The sequence below is a fragment of the Dendronephthya gigantea genome, unplaced genomic scaffold, assembly GCF_004324835.1.
Source record: "Dendronephthya gigantea isolate DGI-Jeju-01 unplaced genomic scaffold, DenGig_1.0 000009F, whole genome shotgun sequence".
Classification (NCBI taxonomy): Eukaryota; Metazoa; Cnidaria; class Anthozoa; order Malacalcyonacea; family Nephtheidae; genus Dendronephthya; species Dendronephthya gigantea.
Genome location: NW_021163019.1, coordinates 1,272,988 through 1,294,307, shown reverse-complemented (window position 1 = coordinate 1,294,307; position 21,320 = coordinate 1,272,988). Strand labels below are relative to the sequence as shown.

The following is a 21,320-nucleotide window of genomic DNA, read 5'->3' as shown; positions in this document are numbered from 1 at the left end:
GCTTTCATCGCTTTGTGTCGTGCTCTTGAATGGCATACCAATTTTACTTAAGATTAGGGTTTTAAAGTCAATGTAATATATGGAAATCCCGAACAACAAAGAATTGTCCTTTTTCGAAAGGAATACGACACATTTGATAAATCGCGACAAACTTCGCTGACTTTGTGTTATTGCGTCGTCGTCCTAAACAAAGGCTAGAAATTCTCAGAAAGATCCTACCTTGATTAACTAAGTATTTCTCAGAAAACTCTAACCAACGAATTGTCCTCAACCAATTGCCACTACTATACACAATATCTTCTTCACCAGTACAAAGCATGGAAAGGATACGATTTGACTGATGGCTTTGCTGGCAGTATTGGGGAAAACTACAAACCCAAATAAACCTGCATGCCCAAACCTCTTACGCGACACTTCCCTACCAGTCACGAGACACTCACAACGCAGTTCCTCGTCTTTCAGTTAAGTGTTCCTTTAGGGATGGTTCATCAACTAAACATGACGTCATAAATGTCCGTTGACTCGGACCTCCGTCAGTTTAAAGATCGCCAGTGGGAAGGGGGGGGGATATTATACACTTAATGTATGCTCCCGAGGGAAATTCAGACTCTTGGGGAAATAAAACTCACCATTTCCCGAGGTAGTTTACATTAAGTGTTTTTATATATGGGAACAAAAACATACATGTTAAACAACCCACTTTACTTTGTTATGACAAGAAGCAGGCAACAATTTTTCACTTGGAAAACATTGCATTTAATTAAAGTCATGTGACTACGAACGAACCAATCATAATTTAAAATACACAGCACCTATATGACAAAATGCAATATCTTGTTTACATGTTTTATATGCCTCGTGGAAGTCAAGACAGTTAATTGTTCTTGATAGATTTTGCGATTGATTGATTGATTGATGACGTTTCAAATGCCATGGTATCAAGGGCTATTTACACTACACGATAAGTGGTAGCAATTATCATTCCGACGAATGCAAAAGAGAGGCCTATCCCATAATCTTTATTCATACCGCACTCAGGGTGGAATATTAATTTAAAATGCTACCTTTGCATGTGTGTTCATACGTTCGCATACGCCAGGGTAAGAATCGTATATACGACAAATTGTATAGTGTGAATGGGCCTTCGAAAATACACAGGCTAAAGAATAAGCCATTCTTCTGCACAGATTTTCGACTAATTTAACTCATCTCTTGCTTTTCACTATTTCCATTCATATCAGCAGAGCTCACTCAATATTTTTGACACGCAGCAAAGCATCACCATGACCACAAAACTTTACAGTCTGTATTCGCCTGTGAGTGATGTCACTCAACAAACAAGCAGTTTGCGAAACTCATGCCCCGCAATGATTCTTGTGCATTTAGCCGCATTTGTGAGATCGGAATCACGTTAATTCTAGAAAAATCTACCCAGGGTTGTACCTTTGCTCTCCTAGGTGGGGGGGGGAGAGAGAGGGCCAAACTAAATTTTCTGTAAGATATAAAAAGTCCGAAATTTCCACGACAAGAACCGCAAACAGGTAACCCTTGCTCCAAAAGCGCCAAATTTAAAATCAACATACCTCTGAGAGCAAATTGTAGACCTTCTTTCTCCGAAAGACTGGTGGCCACGTGCGTGGCTTGTGCTATGTACTCGAGATCGTTCAGGAAATACTTTCCAAGAAAATCTTGTTTCAGAGGCGACAATTTCGTGGATTGGTTATTACTAAGAAAATGCGGAACTTAAGATATAGCACGTGAATGTACAAAAAATTGTGAGGAGATCCTTATTTTATATTCCGTATAGTTGGTCAAGACCTGAGTTTTATATATCAATATAAAGTCACAAATGATGTGCTACAGTACTAAATATTTCAAGATTTAAAAGCCTTGCGAACCTCAAATGCATATGTAGCTACCATAAAATATCAAAAATGAACTACAGCGTTCCTGTGAGTGAGCTTTCAGAATACAGGCGCATATGTTTTGAATGTTTTCCTGAGATATAAAATTTCCCCGCCTGAGTCAGTTAATGAGTCTTTACTTTATGTAGTCTAGTGTATATGAGCATTTGTGAAGTTGCATGATTATAATTTTCTGTGTTGTCGAACTCGATGTTTTTTCAAAAGCTTGAACATATTTCAATCATCGTACCCTCTTGGAGATCCGGCAGGCGAAAGGCTGGAGGAAGACTTGGATTTCTCTGTGCACCATTTGTCTAAGGTCAGCTCTATCGCGACAAGAGCAAGCTGTAAAGAATCGAAAAATCAGGAATGGAAAAAATAGTCGAACAAACAATTTTGAACAACAAGATGGCAGTTACCTTCGCATTTGACATTATCTCTGATTTCGTACTTTCTTGTCTATAAATATATCAAATTACCGATGAACCCTTTTTAAATAAGGTAGAAAATGTACACACATTCTCAATTTCGTTTTGAGGTTCTCAAATTCAAGGCGAAGTTCCCAATTAAAAGTTCTCCCCAATAAAAACAAGGTTTCGTATTGAACAAAATCAGGCTACCCGTATCCGAAAACCAGGATGCCTTAACGACCATGCATTAATATCAAGAACAATCCCAACTATACCCAAGGTCAATGAAATGGCATTTATCATGGAAAATAGCCCTTACCCACCTCAGAGTATCTAACACATGCATGTAGCTTAAACATCAATACATGCGATAATTGGGGTTATTCATATATTCAGTTCTGCCCGACAGATTTCTTGTGAATGTACTGAATAGCTTACAATAAAAATCCGTCGGAATATATGAATAACCCCCCACCCCAAATATCGTTCTAGCACGTCACCGAATGCATGGTCCTAGCACTTAACGAAAGCCTGCAAACCCAACCAGACATATGATCGTTAGATAGATTGCATTCGTTAGACATACATACTTGAAGTACTTACGAAAACAGAGCTGGAAGTGACAGGTGAGGTCTTACTCGGCTGTAAATTTTTAGAAATGCCTCAACCAGCGATGTTGGCCTAACAACAATTAACGCAAAGACATTGTTATTCGTTATCAGCTTTTCATGCTCCCGATAACACTCAGAAATGAAGTTTTTTCGGGAGTTTAAGAAGTGTGGAAAGTTACCCCATGTGGGTACGAAAAACGAAGTGAAATTAAAAAGAAACCTTACTCACAAAACTTACCATTTAAACTGACAGTTTTCGCTGAGATGCAGGGCGTAATCACAGAGAAGGTCGAGTGTTCCGCTGAAATATACAAGATTCAATGAAGTCACATGAACAAACGAGGAACTTTTCCTCTACTTTGAGGCTGTTGCATGAGAACAAACGCAGGGACGGATCTAGAAGCTTAATTGGGGGGGGGGGTGCATATTCATATATTCGTCTTATCCCTGACTGATTTTGATAGCTATTGTTTTTACCCTCTTTTAAACTTAAATATATGAATATACACCTCCCCCCCCAATTAAGCTTCTAGATTCGTCTCTGAACAAACGTACCTTTTTTCCATGTGCTTTCTTACAAAGGTTTGTACATCGAGCGGTTCGTTTTCGCTGGAAATATCCGCGACAGTATTCACATCTATATAACCCAGGATACCACTCAATATCTTTGGCGAGATCTCACGCCAAAATTGCCATAAAAAGCTAATTCTGGTGATAACTAACCCAGTTCAGAACCCACTTCTGGTGTATCCATTTCCTGGCTTTGCGGTTCATCGCTTCCTTCAATGAGATTCCCGCTTCTGCAAAGTTTTACGATAAATCGAATGACTGGCAGATTCATGAACAAATCAACAATACTGTATCAAAATTTCTCCAACATACTCCATACTAATACAAGAATATAGAGATCAAAAAGATCCAGGACGCAGAAATGGTTTTCAGCTTTACCTCAATATTTCGGGAAGAAAGTCTTGTAAAATTTCGAGGTAGTTGACTTCCTCTTGTTTTTTCTTGCTCTTGTTTACCTGCATGGTAAAAAACAAAACTACTTTACTATGAATACTTTTCCAACCCTCACGTCTGGGATGTCTCTTCCCAGAAGGCACAACCACGACAGCCCGTTGTCGAAAACTACCCTACACTGGACCAACACGTTTGGATAAGGTAGTTCAGGTAGTTTATTGGAGAGATTCCTAAGTTTTAGATGTCTTTTGTGTCGAACGCTTCCTCCTTAATCAACACTTCGTTAATCACATCTTTCTCAGATACAAACCACGACCGCCTATTGTAGGGTACTCGTACCAGGTCTTTACCCTGGGTACGAGGTTTGTAAGGTACTACCTTCGCTGACTACCAAGACATCTTTTCGATTAGTTAGCCCAGGCACAAATCTCGAAAGTGTATATAAGTATATTGCTTTGTCATATATATTTGAGATGTGTCCGTACCCTAGCAGAACGTCGTTTTGGTGCGTTGAATGGATCACTTTCCTCAGCTAAAAATTTCTTTCTTTTCAAACTGTTTACAGTTCTCTTGTCCTCGTTGTCTAAACATACAAGAACATTTCAGTTTCGAAACCAGAGTGAAAAAAAAACATTTTGGCACTGAAATAAATAACATTTCAAAACTGTTTTCACCATTTTACCTTTCGTAAAATGTTTTTGAGATGATGAATTATTTCGAATAATCTCTAAAACACAAAGAATAAAGCATTTAAGGAAGAATTCCTACGGACAACAAGCAGCTTACGACTTTACGATGCAGGAGAATGTGGAATCACCTGGTGTAATAATAATCTTGCAATAACTTTCCAAGTTTACTTTTTGGCACAAGTTCTATACAAAGATTGCAAGGCTGGTTTTAGTTAAGCGGTTGGCCCACTGAACATTTAATACGAGTTTAATGGAATCGAATAATGATTATGTTAGTCGTGCACTTACATATGAATTATCGTCTGAGGTAACTTGGTCGTACAATGAAACAAGACAATTGCCTAAGGAGCTCCACCTGAGAATGAAAAACAGATTTAAAACGTTTGGAAGAAAACGAGTTTAGCCTAGTTTCAACTTCAGGAATATGAGAAGGTCGTGTCTCTGGTAAGGCGTGTCTCCGGTAAGGTGCCTCCGGTAAAGGTCGTGCCTCCGGTAAAGGACGTGTCTCCGGTATAAAGGTCTTACAATTAAGTGGCTGGGATAAAATGTCGGCACAAGACCAGGTGCTTTCCTTTTCATCAGGGACATCTCTCAGGATTTTTATCAGTCTTACATAACCGACCGCATGGCTTGAAGTTGGAATGAAGGAAACAATATTGACCTAAAACTCTTACGTGTAAAGAGCTAGATGTTTTGCAGGAATAATGGCCGGTGGCTCGGGAAATACGTTTCTTTGACGATTCCTCTCACGTAGTTCCATCGCTTCGTTGATGAGCTGCAAGATTTTGCATAATATAAGTATTATTACCACGAAGCAATGGCCTTTTACCCGGGCATTTTGAAGGCGGAGAAACATCACCGTGGACTCAACTGTAGCGATAGCTTAGTGCCAGTTGGCCGGCAGTGCAGCAAAATTTTTGAACTGAAATTTCTTTTAAGTTTTGAACCAAAATTAATGACCACAAAAGTCGTGCTGTATGTATAAGCTACTGAAAAATTTTTATTCGATACAGAAATCAAGACTACAGCAGAAAAATGGATATTTAAAAATGCAAAAACAACCGTCATCCTACCAAAAATTCAAGTGATCTGAAATAGCGGGAAAGGACTCGGATTAGCACAGTCAAACTGAAGGGACTGTCAAATAAAAGTCCATTTCATGGTTGAAACAACCATTAATACCTCTTGAAATATACTATATTTCTGTTTCAAATTTATGCGAGAGCTATAGTTCTTATAACTAAACATAATCACAAAATTTCGACAAGTTTCGTGAATAATAACAAAAGATACTCGATTGAGTACTACAAAATGGATTTTTATTCGGATAAACTTTCTGGGTAACGCTCCAGTTGTATCAGAGCCCAGAGTATATAAACCGCGGGAAAATATTCGCGCCAAGACGCTTGCACTGAAATTCTGAAAATATTCAATTTAGGCGCCGTCGAAGATGGAGCAAGTTATCCTTGCTAAAACTCCTATATTTCTTTTATCTTCTCATGCACAGGGAAATATTTCAGTTTTCCAAGCCAGGAGATTTGTTTAAAAAGGCCATTCAAGCTTATTAACAACGAGGAACGAAGAAAACTTGTTAAAGACAGGTAAATGCGTTTATACAATGAAAAATAATACTGTCTACAGGATTTTGAAATGGATTTAAATATAATATTAAACTCTGTAAAAACGTTAGAAAATACGTTTCATCGATAGAGAGTTCTTTCTCAAACCTGATACGCCAGTTCTTGCTCGTATTTTCCATGTTTTGCACACGACATTCCTCTAAATTTAAGATTCGAAAAATCATTGAAACATTGACAGTTGTTTATTTCTGACTTTCTGTAATCTGTATTGAACATTATCCATATTTTGCACACGCAAATATTAAAATATACCTCAGATGCTGGTAATCATTTCTAAAACTTGAAAACTCTGAATAGATTTTATCCCTGATAATCAGACCTTGAGGAAAGAGAAGATTGCATAATTTTATCTGACTAAATAAGCTATCTAGATAAATAAAGCTTTTAAAATTGCAAATTGTACAAACTAAATGTAGTTCATTAATGATAAAATATTGAAGTTTTAATCTCAATCATATTAAAAATGATTCAACCTTCGTAAATACCATACCTTTGGGATAAGAGGTATCTCTTTCAAATGCACTTGATACAATCATTAAACATGCTAAAAGAATGATAACGAAGTCTATGTGTAAAGAAAAATATAAATTCTTGACGATTCTTTAACAGCTAGTAATTTAAAGAACCTAATTCTGCTTCTGAAGTATGTTAATGTTCAGTTGAAAACTTATAATGCAGGCTTACAGTGATAATCCCCAATTGCGTAAAGAACCGTCACCAGCTCATCTAAACATGGCCAATGTTTGGAGTTGATATTCAATCCCTGAAGGGTAAAGTTAGATTTTAAAGAGCTATGGCTAATTTGTACAACTTAGGAAAGTGAATGAAACAGGAGCAGGGCATAAGTCAAGTTTATGTGTGGCTGAACTTTATAGTCCAAAAACTAATCTTCAAACCAACCTGTTCAATGAATATCTTGCCAATCTGAGATTCCCCAGTTTCACAGCAAGCTTGCCAATTTTATACCATAATGTGACATCTGAGTCATCAAGTGCTGCCGCCTGAAATGGTTGACCAAAGATTTAATCGGTTGAAATGCATCACAGTTAACATACATGTAAGCATCGATCTGTGGTCATGATGATCCCACTCCCCTGGTGAATTGCAAACACATACATATGGCTAGAAAGTGTGATCATCTTGCAATAATTTGCACCCATCTATGGCCCACATGATGTCAACAATTGTAGACTCTAAACCAATGGCTGACAATTTTGCTGAAAACGTAAATCCTGCAACACAATACCTCAAGGTATAAATCAACAGCTTTGTCATCATCAGAGTCATTTTCTGCAAGACTCGCTAAATTTTTATACGCTGAATATTTGAACACCAGTCCTGGATGACTTGGCTGGTCGTCATCTTTGGTGGAGTCATCAACCTTGAATAACAACAAGTTACATTTGATTCTTATGCACTTGGTATGCTGAATGCCAACATTTATTCAATTATCAACCTGAATGTCAGCATTTATTCAGCAACTGTTGCAACATTTACTTACCTCGGCCACAAAGGATGCATTTAACAATTTTGATAAACTCTCTTGCCCTATCACTGTTACCAAGCTGCTGGTGTTGCAATGCTTGGTTGTATATTTCCAGTGCCCCGATTCCTATATTAGTCAGAGCAGATAATTTTTTTTGTATTATGCTAAAAAGCAGACATGAAAATTTGGCAAAATCATCTGGCATTAAACAGATGAAACTAAAATGGGTGCATTTTGACTACTCATCACTGGGCTGACAAGCAAAAGACAGTCTGCCAGATAGTACCAGTTGTTACCATTTTGGTGAAAAAGAGGAAATGATCTGTGTTAGATGAAGTACAGTAACATACAAAAGTATAGACTCACCCTGGCTTCCTTAACTCGCTCTTCTGTGGGTTCAGACAAGCTGTCATCACTACAATCTTCATTCAAGGCTGCTAACTTCATCTATATTTTTCAAATACACAGATACTGAAATACGCATCTATACCCATAAGTATTTTCCTATGACGTGCTTCTGCATCATAATTTACACTCGTAAATACACATATTTTCATCATACGAAACTAACGAAAGAAGTATAGAGGACTACAAAATAATGTATATGAGTTATCAAATTATTGCTTGCCCTTATTTAGACAGCTTCAGCACTTTAGCCTTCGTACAAAAGCCATTTTTGTGAAATTGTTATCTATCACTTCTCCTCATTTTTCTATATAGTATACTTTGTATTTTGTATTTTGTACTCGACTTCGCAAGGACTTGTTTCAAGATCTTTCACTGCTTTCACAAGTGTTGTGTTGCTCCACGAATCTCGTTCTCTTCATTCTTCAATCTCTTGGCGAGGCAATCGCGGGCTCGGAAAGCGAGATTTTTTTTTCCGTCGAAAATTGCATGAGAACCAGTGATGAGATCACGCATGAGACCAGTGGATGAGACAAACGCTTCTCGCTATATACAATAACAACGCCGAAAAATCGCTATTTTTTGCGTTTTTCTGCCCCATCTTGACTTAAAAACTAGCTATCAGGAAAGACAACGAAAGTATTTATAGTTATATATAACGGCTAAAAGACGACAGGGTAAAAACTACCCAAGAAAATAACCAAATTCGAAAGTCGAGTTATATTTCCGGTTGTCATCACATGAATGGAATTTTCTAACAAAAGCGTTTAGCTTGTTTATAGTATTGTCCTGACCTGAAGCTGTATTTGGTGGTATTTTTGTGTTTTTTGCCCGCGAATTTGCGGACTTTAGTATTGGCATTAAGTTCTAGTCTAGACAACTCTGTCTCTGTATGAGTTCGTGTACGACTTGACGCCGTTCGTTCTATCACGGTTCTATCCTTCCTCTTACAGCAGGTACATCACGTAAGTATTTAATACTGCAAGCTTTCGGATTGCTTTATTATTACTCAAATTTAATACTCAATTGCTTTCGCAATTGCACTGATGAAAGCCCAGGTTAACGGACCGAAAGCTTTGCAGTATTTCATACTTACGTTGTGTACCTACAATAATTTTATTCGATGTCACCATGCAAACAGGCAAAGAATAATAGGCATAGTTTAACTTATTGGCAGTAATTTATACTTCTAAAAGGTGATATAGTGGGTAAGGTCGTTATAGGCGCAGAAATTTCAAAACATTATTTACTCGCTTAATTTTGCTTCTAGCCTTTTATATAAATTCTGTTTTGTTTCTAAAAATTATGATGCAATGTAATTAATATTGTATATTGACCCCTATTTATATATCCGCTTCAGCAACTGATTATGGTCTATATGTAATCCGATCCAAATAATCTCACCGACAATCAGCCATGGCTATTGTCAGTGATCACTGACGAATAAAGTGCTGCACAACGTGTGGTAAAACCCAGAATTTGATTTCGTGTTGACCTTCATTTTGTACTAAAAGCAGTGCCAGTGAGCAAAGTACAGCAACACGCGGACGTTTAATTTGCTTCTATAAATTTTGTTTTGTTTCTAAAAGTAAAACTTATAATGCAATATACGAAAGAGATGATTGACCTCTGACTGTGTTTAACATCCGCTTCAGCACCGTTAAACTTCCTAAGACAGTATTGATGTTACATCGAACACTTTTTTCACCAGAACATCGTGTTTACTTCGATATTTACTTTGAGACGTAGTATGGCAACAAACATGTTTTCTTCATTACAGATTGCCATCGTTCGAGGAGTTTCAAGCGATGCTCTTTGTTTTTTGCTGAAGAGCCCTAGGATATTCACGTGACCTGTCTGGACTATTATAAATTGAAGAGGGAATCTCAATACAGAGTAATTCCCGTTTGCCAAGGCGAGAGACCATTAAGCCTTAGAGTAAGAGAGCAAGACTAAAAAGTGCATTGAAACTACATACAGTTGCAAGGTTTGTGATGTCTCGACTATACATAATATTTTGTTTGTACAAAATAATACATTGGTCTTGTTCCTTATATTTTACAGACAACACGAAATGGAGGCACTGCGAGTATTGATCATTCTTGGCATTATTGCAGTGTGCAGTGCCAGTAGTGACGAGAATGGGCATGAAGTCGAACGCAGAAGTACACTGCCTAGACTTGCTGGCAGATATCTCGCTTGGAGACGTACAGGTGGCCCGCGAAGCGGTTGCAGGAGTTGGAAATACCTCGCAGGATGGAATATTTATGGCAGTGACTGGGGATGTTGTAGCAACTACGGTGGCTGTTGCAAATTTGCCGCTCTTGCTTGTTATCTGCATGACGCTGCATGTAGCCCTTGTTGTGGTGGTGGTCATTGGCTTTGCGGACCATATTGCAAGAAGGAAAGCTCATGCCGTGATCGCTGAGCCTGAATCAGCCAGTTCAAGTCAAGCAGCTTATAAAACGTTGATGAACTTAGTTTGTTTCCTTCCTTGTTGGAGCTAATTGAACACCATATAATTGTTTAATTGCGCAGGCAGTAGTTTGTTTTAAAATATACCGTAGTTGCATTTTGCTTGTGATTCCTTTTCATTAAATTGCTGCAAAAAGAATCTTCGACTTTGTTCAGTTTATTAATTGTCTAATTTAATGTCTTCTTAAAAAACCGTATACAACATTTATTTCCCGTATCGTCTTTCCATGACCATTTGTAACCCGCATCTTTTTCAACCACGAATAAATCAAATTCCTGGATAAACAAATGCTAAGTGGTTTGAGTTACAGCTGACATTCAAGTCAGCTAGGGGACATTCAAGTCAGCTAGGACTTCTAAGGCCTATCGTCACAAGAACTTTGAAAACCTCAGACGGTAAAGTTCTTTTCTTTATTTTCATACATGCATCGATTATTTGGGAGCTGAATCTTTGTTACGCCAAATCGCAAGAGTTTAGAATCGATAGGTACACACTACAAACTTGGGTTTCCAAAGATGGAGACATATAAGGCTTCACGGAGTTGAAAACATGTTAACTTTGTATCTTATTAGTATGTCTAACAAGGAGGAATCTCGTTTTAACCTGATCGGCATATTTGGTTACATTTTTCAGGAAAAGCCAATCAGAATGGCTACATTTTTAATACTTCGTGTAAAATGGTGAGTCAATGTACCTTTTCACCGGAAGTATATATAGTCGAAATTTATCCATTCTGATTGGGCTACTAAAAATGTAAACAAACTTGCTAAAACGAAATTCCCCTTGTTGGGTCGGTACATACCTAATTTTAGTGTGTAGTGAACCAATTTGTGCAGTGATAAAAGTAAAATGTGCAGTGATAAAATGAGGATATGCATTGAAAAAGGTATTTCTCAACAGACTTCACTCTGCTGAGACGGATTCGCCAGTAATGGGTCCCCCCAATGCTGGAAATCAAGTCCATAGCAATCAAAAACCACAGAAAGGTTTTTGAAAAAGGTCCTCCAGACCGCCAAAATTCCCATCTCTAAATTATCAATTTCCATTAAGGACCATTTTATCATGTCCCCTCCCACTACCATACTATTGGGATGATATGTGCAGTGATAAAAAATTCTTAAAATTAGCTATGGGTCGGTACGTACCTATATGAACAAGCTTTGCTATTGGTTGATGATAACCATAAACACAATGAACTATAGAAATTGATTTCTAAAAGAACGAATTATAAACACTTTCACTATTGTTACAAAAAGCTAATCACAAAACTCGTTCAAATGAGGTAGGTACCTAGAAAACATGCATGCTCTGCATACGAAATTGGGTAACGATCGGAGAGAACCGATCTTGTACAATCTCAAAAAGCTGGGGGCGCCTGAGTGATGACTTGGTAATACGAGGTTTGACATTATCAACTGCGGCGATTGTCGTAGTCAGAGATGACGGGATTTAAAGAACGTTCCCAAAGTGGCGCTTCCTCTTCAATCGTAGAGATTGGAATTTGGCGCACGCTAAACGGCATGCAGTGAACAAGCGAAACTGAACAAGCGAACTGAATAAGCGAACCTATCAGATACTCCTATATCACTGACAAGTGAAAACTATCCTGTGTTTAGAAAAGAACATCTAAGACTAATTCCAGCCATATTGCATTTTCCAACTTGTTGCAAAGAGATTGCATGGATGATTGACATTGACTATAATGTACGATGAAATTACACACCGGCCTCTAGTGAATAGTTATTTTTTACGTGTCTTCGACCTGCTTTTATTGTCTCTGTATTTTTCCAGCGTTTGATTTCACACTTTTGATAGAGCAGATAAACTACAGATAAAATGTATATGAAATTAATGGCAATACTCACCATCAAAGGGCGCCTACAAAGAAGACTTCTTAAACATAGATTGGGCAAACACACAACTTACCTAGGATCGACTGTGGCCTTTTTCCCTGAAACAAGAGGCATAAAAAGAGATCAGTTATCGCTCTTCATCGTTGTACATATGTCTAACTGTAATTCGGTTCATAATACGATTCGTAAGGCTTTATAATTTATTATATAGTTCATGCATGCACTCATTGGTTTTTGCCACAGGGTATCAAAATAAACAGCCCGGTAGATTTTAGTTCTGAAATATTCTTTAGAATTTAGAACAATTGAAATAGCGTTTTTCACGTATACTTGAAATTTAAAATTGTACTGCAGCAATTTATTTTGAATAACCCTGGATCTTCTACTGTCATTTTTGTGGCAACATAATAAGGTTTTTCAAAACAAATTAAATTTTGGCAAAAAAATTGAATAATTTCTTCGTACATAGGTGAAAATCCTGATTGCATGCATGTCTTCAAATCAATACGTATTTTTGAAATGGCATCTCCTAAAAAAGTCTCTAAAATTTAGTGAAACTTTAAACAGAAATTAATTCATACCGCATTCAGGGTGGAATATTAATTTAAAATGCTACCTTTGCATGTGTGTTCATACGTTCGCATACGCCAGGGTAAGAATCGTATATACGACAAATTGTATAGTGTGAATGGGCCTTCGAAAATACACAGGCTAAAGAATAAGCCATTCTTCTGCACAGATTTTCGACTAATTTAACTCATCTCTTGCTTTTCACTATTTCCATTCATATCAGCAGAGCTCACTCAATATTTTTGACACGCAGCAAAGCATCACCATGACCACAAAACTTTACAGTCTGTATTCGCCTGTGAGTGATGTCACTCAACAAACAAGCAGTTTGCGAAACTCATGCCCCGCAATGATTCTTGTGCATTTAGCCGCATTTGTGAGATCGGAATCACGTTAATTCTAGAAAAATCTACCCAGGGTTGTACCTTTGCTCTCCTAGGTGGGGGGGGGAGAGAGGGCCAAACTAAATTTTCTGTAAGATATAAAAAGTCCGAAATTTCCACGACAAGAACCGCAAACAGGTAACCCTTGCTCCAAAAGCGCCAAATTTAAAATCAACATACCTCTGAGAGCAAATTGTAGACCTTCTTTCTCCGAAAGACTGGTGGCCACGTGCGTGGCTTGTGCTATGTACTCGAGATCGTTCAGGAAATACTTTCCAAGAAAATCTTGTTTCAGAGGCGACAATTTTGTGGATTGGTTATTACTAAGAAAATGCGGAACTTAAGATATAGCACGTGAAAGTACAAGAGTCAGTTAATGAGTCTTTACTTTATGTAGTCTAGTGTATATGAGCATTTTGAAGTTGAATGATTATGATTTTCTGTGTTGTCGAACTCGGTGTTTTTTTTAAAAGCTTGAACATATTTCAATCATCGTACCCTCTTGGAGATCCGGCAGGCGAAAGGCTGGAGGAAGACTTGGATTTCTCTGTGCACCATTTGTCTAAGGTCAGCTCTATCGCGACAAGAGCAAGCTGTAAAGAATCGAAAAATCAGGAATGGAAAAAAATAGCCGAACAACAAACAATTTTGAACAACAAGATAGCATTTACCTTCGCATTTGACATTATCTCTGATTTCGTACTTTCTTGTCTATAAATATATCAAATTACAGATAAACCCTTTTCAAACAAGGTAGAAAACTTACATATATTCTCAATTTCGTTTTGAGGTTCTCAAATTCAAGGCGAAGTTCCCAATTAAAATTTTTCCGCAATAAAAACCAGGTTTTGTATTAAACAAAATAAGGCTACCCGTATCCGAAAACCAGGATGCCTTAACGACCATGCAGTAATATCAACAACAATCCTTCCCGAAGGCCAATGAAACACGCGATAATTGGGGGGGGGTATTCATATATTCAGTATTGCTCGACAGATTTCTTTTGAGTGTAATAGCTTACAATAAAAAGCCACTGAATACATGGTCCTAGTGCCTAACGAAAGCCCGCAAACCCGACCAGACGTATTATCGTTAGATAGATTGCATTCGTTAGACATACTTGAAGTACTTACGAAAACAGAGCTGGAAATGACAGGTGAGGTCTCACTCGGCTGTAAATTTTTAGAAATGCCTCAACCAGCGATGTTGGCCTAACAACAATTAACGCAAAGACATTGTTATTCGGGAGTAAAATTAAGAAGCGTGGAAAGCAAAGCTTTGGGTTCTTCTTCTGAGAACTGTTGAAGAACTGATCTCAAAGATTGAATTCGTGCATTTTAAGATTTACTGAACATGGAATTATTACCGATTGTAAAATTTCAAAAGCTGATAATGATTTAAAGTTCCCGCATGTGGGTATGGAAAACGAGGTGAAATTAAAAAGATACCTTACTCACAAAGCTTACCATTTAAACTGACAGTTTTCGCTGAGATGCAGGGCGTAATCACAGAGAAGGTCGAGTGTTCCGCTAAAATATACAAGATTGAATGAAGTCACATGAAAAAACGAGGAACTTTTCCTCTACTTTGAGGCTGTTGCATGAGAGCAAACCGCCAAACGTACCTTTTTTCCATGTGCTTTCTTACAAAGGTTTGTAAGAAAGCACATGGAAACTTTGTAACATCGAGCGGTTCGTTTTCGCTGGAAATATCAGCGACAGTATTCACATCTATATAACCCAGGATACCACTCAACATCTTAGAGATCTCACGCCAAAATTGCCATAAAAAACTAATTCTGGTGATAACTAACCTAGTTCAGAACCCACTTCTGGTGTATCCATTTCCTGGCTTTGCGGTTCATCGCTTCCTTCAATGAGATTCCCGCTTCTGCAAAGTTTTACGATAACTCGAATGACTGGCAGGCAGATTCATGAACAAATCAACAATACCATATCAAAATTTCTCCAATATACTCCACACTAATACAAGAATATAGAGATCAGAAAGATCCAGGACGAAGAAATGGTTTTCAACTTTACCTCAATATTTCGGGAAGAAAGTCTTGTAAAATTTCGAGGTAGTTGACTTCCTCTTGTTTTTTCTTGCTCTTGTTTACCTGCAGAAACATGGTAAAAAACAAAAACTTTACTATGAATACTTTTCCAACCCTCACGTCTGGGATGTCTCTTCCCAGAAGGCACAACCAAGACAGCCCGTTGTGGAAAACTACCCTACACTGGACCAACACGTTTGGATAAGGTAGTTCAGGTAGTTTATTGGAGAGATTCCTAAGTTTTAGATGTCTTTAGTGTCGAACACTTCCTCCTTAATCAACACTTTGTTAATCACATCTTTCTCAGATACAAACCACGACCGCCTATTGTAGGGAACAACCTCGTACCCAGGGTCTTTACCCTGGGTACGAGGTTGTGTAAGGTACTACCTTCGCTTGACTACCAAGATATCTTTTTCGATTAGTTAGCCCAGGCACAAATCTCGACAGTTTATAAGTATATTGCTTTGTCATATATATTTGAGATAAGTCCCGTACCCTAGCAGAACGTCGTTTTGGTGCGTTGAATGGATCACTTTCCTCAGCTAAAAATTTCTTTCTTTTCAAACTGTTTACAGTTCTCTTGTCCTCGTTGTCTAAACATACAAGAACATTTCAGTTTCGAAACCAGAGCGAAAAAGTAAAACTTTTTGGCAATGAAATAAATAACATTTCAAAACTGTTTTCACCATTTTACCTTTCGTAAAATGTTTTTGAGAAGATGAATTATTTCGAATAATCTCTAAAACACAAGGAATAAAGCATTTAAGGAAGAATTCCTACGGACAACAAGCAGCTTACGACTTTACGATGCAGGGAGAATGTTGTGAATCACCTGGTGTAATAATAATCTTGCAATAACTTTCCAAGTTTACTTTTTGGCACAAGTTCTATACAAAGATAGCAAGGCTGTTTTTAGTTAAGCAGTTGGCCCACTGAACAATCACATTTAATACGAGTTTAATGGAATCGAATAATGATTATGTTAGTCGTGCACTTACATATGAATTATCGTCTGAGGTAACTTGGTCGTACAATGAAACAAGACAATTGCCTAAGGAGCTCCACCTGAGAATGAAAAACAGATTTAAAACGTTTGGAAGAAAACGAGTTTAGCCTAGTTTCAACTTCAGGAATATGAGAAGGTCGTGTCTCTGGTAAAGGCCGTGTCTCCGGTAAAGGTCGTGCCTCCGGTAAAGGACGTGTCTCCGGTATAAAGGTCTTACAATTAAGTGGCTGGGATAAAATGTCGGCACAAGACCAGGTGCTCTCCTTTTCTTCAGGGACATCTCTCAGGATTTTTTTTCAGTCTTAGATAATCGACCGCATGGCTTGAAGTTGGAATGTAGGAAACAATATTGACCTAAAACTCTTACGTGTAAAGAGCTAGATGTTTCGCAGGAATAATTGCCGGTGGCTCAGGAAATACGTTTCTTTGACGATTCCTCTCACGTAGTTCCATCGCTTCGTTGATGAGCTGCAAGATTTTGCATAATATAAGTATTATTACCACGAAGCAATGGCCTTTTACCCGGGCATTTTGAAGGCGGAGAAACATCACCGTGGACTCAACTGTAGCGATAGCTTAGTGCCAGTTGGCCGGCAGTGTAGCAAAATTTTTGAACTAAAATTTCTTTTAAGTTTTGAACTAAAATTAATGACCACAAAAGTCGTTCTGTATGTACAAGTTACTGAAAATTTTTATTCGATACACTGAGAAATCAAGACTACAGCAGAAAAATGGATATTTAAAAATGCAAAAACAACCGTCATCCTACCAAAAATTCAAGTGATCTGAAATAGCGGGAAAGGACTCGGATTAGCACAGTCAAACTGAAGGGACTGTCAAATAAAAGTCCATTTCATGGTTGAAACAACCATTAATACCTCTTGAAATATACTATATTTCTGTTTCAAATTTATGCGAGAGCTATAGTTCTTATAACTAAACATAATCACAAAATTTCGACAAGTTTCGTGAATAATAACAAAAGATACTCGATTGAGTACTACAAAATGGATTTTTATTCGGATAAACTTTCTGGGTAACGCTCCAGTTGTATCAGAGCCCAGAGTATATAAACCGCGGGAAAATATTCGCGCCAAGACGCTTGCACTGAAATTCCACTGTGAAATTCTGAAAATATTCAATTTAGGCGCCGTCGAAGATGGAGCAAGTTATCCTTGCTAAAACTCCTATATTTCTTTTATCTTCTCATGCACAGGGAAATATTTCACGTTTTCCAAGCCGGGAGATTTGTTTAAAAAGGCCATTCAAGCTTATTAACAACGAGGAACGAAGAAAACTTGTTAAAAACAGGTAAATGCGTTTATACAATGAAAAATAATACTGTCTACAGGGTTTTGAAATGGATTTAAATATAATATTAAACTCTGTAAAAACGTTAGAAAATACGTTTCATCGATAGAGAGTTCTTTCTCAAACCTGATACGCCAGTTCTTGCTCGTATTTTCCATGTTTTGCACACGACATTCCTCTAAATTTAAGATTCGAAAAATCATTGAAACATTGACAGTTGTTTATTTCTGACTTTCTGTAATCTGTATTGAACATTATCCATATTTTGCACACGCAAATATTAAAATATACCTCAGATGCTGGTAGTCATTTCTAAAACTTGAAAACTCTGAATAGATTTTATCCCTGATAATCAGACCTTGAGGAAAGAGAAGGTTGCATAATTTTATCTGACTAAATAAGCTATCTAGATAAATAAAAGCTTTTAAAAATTGCAAATTGTACAAACTAAATGTAGTTCATTAATGATAAAATATTGAAGTTTTAATCTCAATCATATTAAAAATGATTCAACCTTCGTAAATACCATACCTTTGGGATAAGAGGTATCTCTTTCAAATGCACTTGATACAATCATTAAACATGCTAAAAGAATGATAACGAAAGTCTATGTGTAAAGAAAAAAAATATAAATTCTTGACGATTCTTTAACAGCTAGTAATTTAAAGAACCTAATTCTGCTTCTGAAGTATGTTAATGTTCAGTTGAAAACTTATAATGCAGGCTTACAGTGATAATCCCCAATTGCGTAAAGAACCGTCACCAGCTCATCTAAACATGGCCAATGTTTGGAGTTGATATTCAATCCCTGAAGGGTAAAGTTAGATTTTAAAGAGCTATGGCTAATTTGTACAACTTAGGAAAGTGAATGAAACAGGAGCAGGGCATAAGTCAAGTTTATGTGTGGCTGAACTTTATAGTCCAAAAACTAATCTTCAAACCAACCTGTTCAAATGAATATCTTGCCAATCTGAGATTCCCCAGTTTCACAGCAAGCTTGCCAATTTTATACCATAATGTGACATCTGAGTCATCAAGTGCTGCCGCCTGAAATGGTTGACCAAAAGATTTAATCGGTTGAAATGCATCAACAGTTAACATACATGTAAGCATCGATCTGTGGTCATGATGATCCCACTCCCCTGGTGAATTGCAAACACATACATATGGCTAGAAAGTGTGATCATCTTGCAATAATTTGCACCCATCTATGGCCCACATGATGTCAACAATTGTAGACTCTAAACCAATGGCTGACAATTTTGCTGAAAACGTAAATCCTGCAAACACAATACCTCAAGGTATAAATCAACAGCTTTGTCATCATCAGAGTCATTTTCTGCAAGACTCGCTAAATTTTTATACGCTGAATATTTGAACACCAGTCCTGGATGACTTGGCTGGTCGTCATCTTTGGTGGAGTCATCAACCTTGAATAACAACAAGTTACATTTGATTCTTATGCACTTGGTATGCTGAATGCCAACATTTATTCAATTATATCAACCTGAATGTCAGCATTTATTCAGCAACTGTTGCAACATTTACTTACCTCGGCCACAAAGGATGCATTTAACAATTTTTGATAAAACTCTCTTGCCCTATCACTGTTACCAAGCTGCTGGTGTTGCAATGCTTGGTTGTATATTTCCAGTGCCTCCGATTCCTATATTAGTCAGAGCAGATAATTTTTTTTGTATTATGCTAAAAAGCAGACATGAAAATTTGGCAAAATCATCTGGCATTAAACAGATGAAAACTAAAATGGGTGCATTTTGACTACTCATCACTGGGCTGACAAGCAAAAGACAGTCTGCCAGATAGTACCAGTTGTTACCATTTTGGTGAAAAAGAGGAAATGATCTGTGTTAGATGAAGTACAGTAACATACAAAAGTATAGACTCACCCTGGCTTCCTTAACTCGCTCTTCTGTGGGTTCAGACAAGCTGTCATCACTACAATCTTCATTCAAGGCTGCTAACTTCATCTATATTTTTCAAATACACAGATACTGAAATACGCATCTATACCCATAAGTATTTTCCTATGACGTGCTTCTGCATCATAATTTACACTCGTAAATACACATATTTCATCATACGAAACTAACGAAAGAAGTATAGAGGACTACAAAATAATGTATATGAGTTATCAAATTATTGCTTGCCCTTATTTAGACAGCTTCAGCACTTTAGCCTTCGTACAAAAGCCATTTTTGTGAAAATTGTTATTCTATCACTTCTCCTCATTTTTCTATATAGTATACTTTGTATTTTGTATTTTGTACTCGACTTCGCAAGGACTTGTTTCAAGATCTTTCACTGCTTTCACAAGTGTTGTGTTGCTCCACGAATCTCGTTCTCTTCATTCTTCAATCTCTTGGCGAGGCAATCGCGGGCTCGGAAAGCGAGATTTTTTTTTCCGTCGAAAAATTGCATGAGAACCAGTGATGAGATCACGCATGAGACCAGTGGATGAGACAAACGCTTCTCGCTATATACAATAACAACGCCGAAAAATCGCTATTTTTTGCGTTTTTCTGCCCCATCTTGACTTAAAAACTAGCTATCAGGAAAGACAACGAAAGTATTTATAGTTATATATAACGGCTAAAAGACGACAGGGTAAAAACTACCCAAGAAAATAACCAAATTCGAAAGTCGAGTTATATTTCCGGTTGTCATCACATGAATGGAATTTTCTAACAAAAGCGTTTAGCTTGTTTATAGTATTGTCCTGACCTGAAGCTGTATTTTGGTGGTATTTTTGTGTTTTTTGCCCGCGAATTTGCGGACTTTAGTATTGGCATTAAGTTCTAGTCTAGACAACTCTGTCTCTGTATGAGTTCGTGTACGACTTGACGCCGTTCGTTCTATCACGGTTCTATCCTTCCTCTTACAGCAGGTACATCACGTAAGTATTTAATACTGCAAAGCTTTCGGATTGCTTTATTTATTACTCAAATTTAATACTCAAATTGCTTTCGCAATTGCACTGATGAAAGCCCAGGTTAACGGACCGAAAGCTTTGCAGTATTTCATACTTACGTTGTGTACCTACAAGATAATTTTATTATCGATGTCACCATGCAAACAGGCAAGAATAATAGGCATAGTTTAACTTATTGGCAGTAATTTATACTTCTAAAAGGTGATATAGTGGGTAAGGTCGTTATAGGCGCAGAAATTTCAAAACATTATTTACTCGCTTAATTTTGCTTCTAGCCTTTTATATAAATTCTGTTTTGTTTCTAAAAATTATGATGCAATGTAATTAATATTGTATATTGACCCCTATTTATATATCCGCTTCAGCAACTGATTATGGTCTATATGTAATCCGATCCAAATAATCTCACCGACAATCAGCCATGGCTATTGTCAGTGATCACTGACGAATAAAGTGCTGCACAACGTGTGGTAAAACCCAGAATTTGATTTCGTGTTGACCTTCATTTTGTACTAAAAGCAGTGCCAGTGAGCAAAGTACAGCAACACCGCGGACGTTTAATTTGCTTCTATAAATTTTGTTTTGTTTCTAAAAGTAAAACTTA

The 21,320-nt window shown here is 37.3% G+C and overlaps 1 protein-coding gene across 1 annotated transcript in view; it reads right to left on the bottom strand.

The window, feature by feature from the left end:
- The window catches only part of LOC114517629 (calcineurin-binding protein cabin-1-like), a 35,221-nt gene extending 15,099 nt beyond the window's left edge, over positions 1 to 20,122 (bottom strand). Inside the window, exons 1-22 of the mRNA XM_028537416.1 lie at positions 19,935 to 20,122; positions 19,674 to 19,754; positions 19,319 to 19,432; positions 19,062 to 19,196; positions 18,712 to 18,813; positions 18,496 to 18,574; positions 18,298 to 18,351; positions 18,058 to 18,124; positions 17,893 to 17,944; positions 16,823 to 16,923; positions 16,448 to 16,514; positions 16,282 to 16,336; positions 16,144 to 16,188; positions 15,945 to 16,042; positions 15,433 to 15,509; positions 15,204 to 15,280; positions 3,481 to 3,562; positions 3,164 to 3,226; positions 2,918 to 2,995; positions 2,324 to 2,363; positions 2,155 to 2,249; positions 1,584 to 1,726 (exon numbers count right to left, since the gene is read on the bottom strand). Of these exons, the coding sequence (XP_028393217.1) occupies positions 1,584 to 1,726; positions 2,155 to 2,249; positions 2,324 to 2,363; positions 2,918 to 2,995; positions 3,164 to 3,226; positions 3,481 to 3,562; positions 15,204 to 15,280; positions 15,433 to 15,509; positions 15,945 to 16,042; positions 16,144 to 16,188; positions 16,282 to 16,336; positions 16,448 to 16,514; positions 16,823 to 16,923; positions 17,893 to 17,944; positions 18,058 to 18,124; positions 18,298 to 18,351; positions 18,496 to 18,574; positions 18,712 to 18,813; positions 19,062 to 19,196; positions 19,319 to 19,432; positions 19,674 to 19,754 (1,705 nt within the window). The 5' untranslated portion in view covers positions 19,935 to 20,122. The remainder of the gene's footprint in view (positions 1 to 1,583; positions 1,727 to 2,154; positions 2,250 to 2,323; positions 2,364 to 2,917; positions 2,996 to 3,163; positions 3,227 to 3,480; positions 3,563 to 15,203; positions 15,281 to 15,432; positions 15,510 to 15,944; positions 16,043 to 16,143; positions 16,189 to 16,281; positions 16,337 to 16,447; positions 16,515 to 16,822; positions 16,924 to 17,892; positions 17,945 to 18,057; positions 18,125 to 18,297; positions 18,352 to 18,495; positions 18,575 to 18,711; positions 18,814 to 19,061; positions 19,197 to 19,318; positions 19,433 to 19,673; positions 19,755 to 19,934) is intronic.
- Positions 20,123 to 21,320: the final 1,198 nt, after the last annotated feature.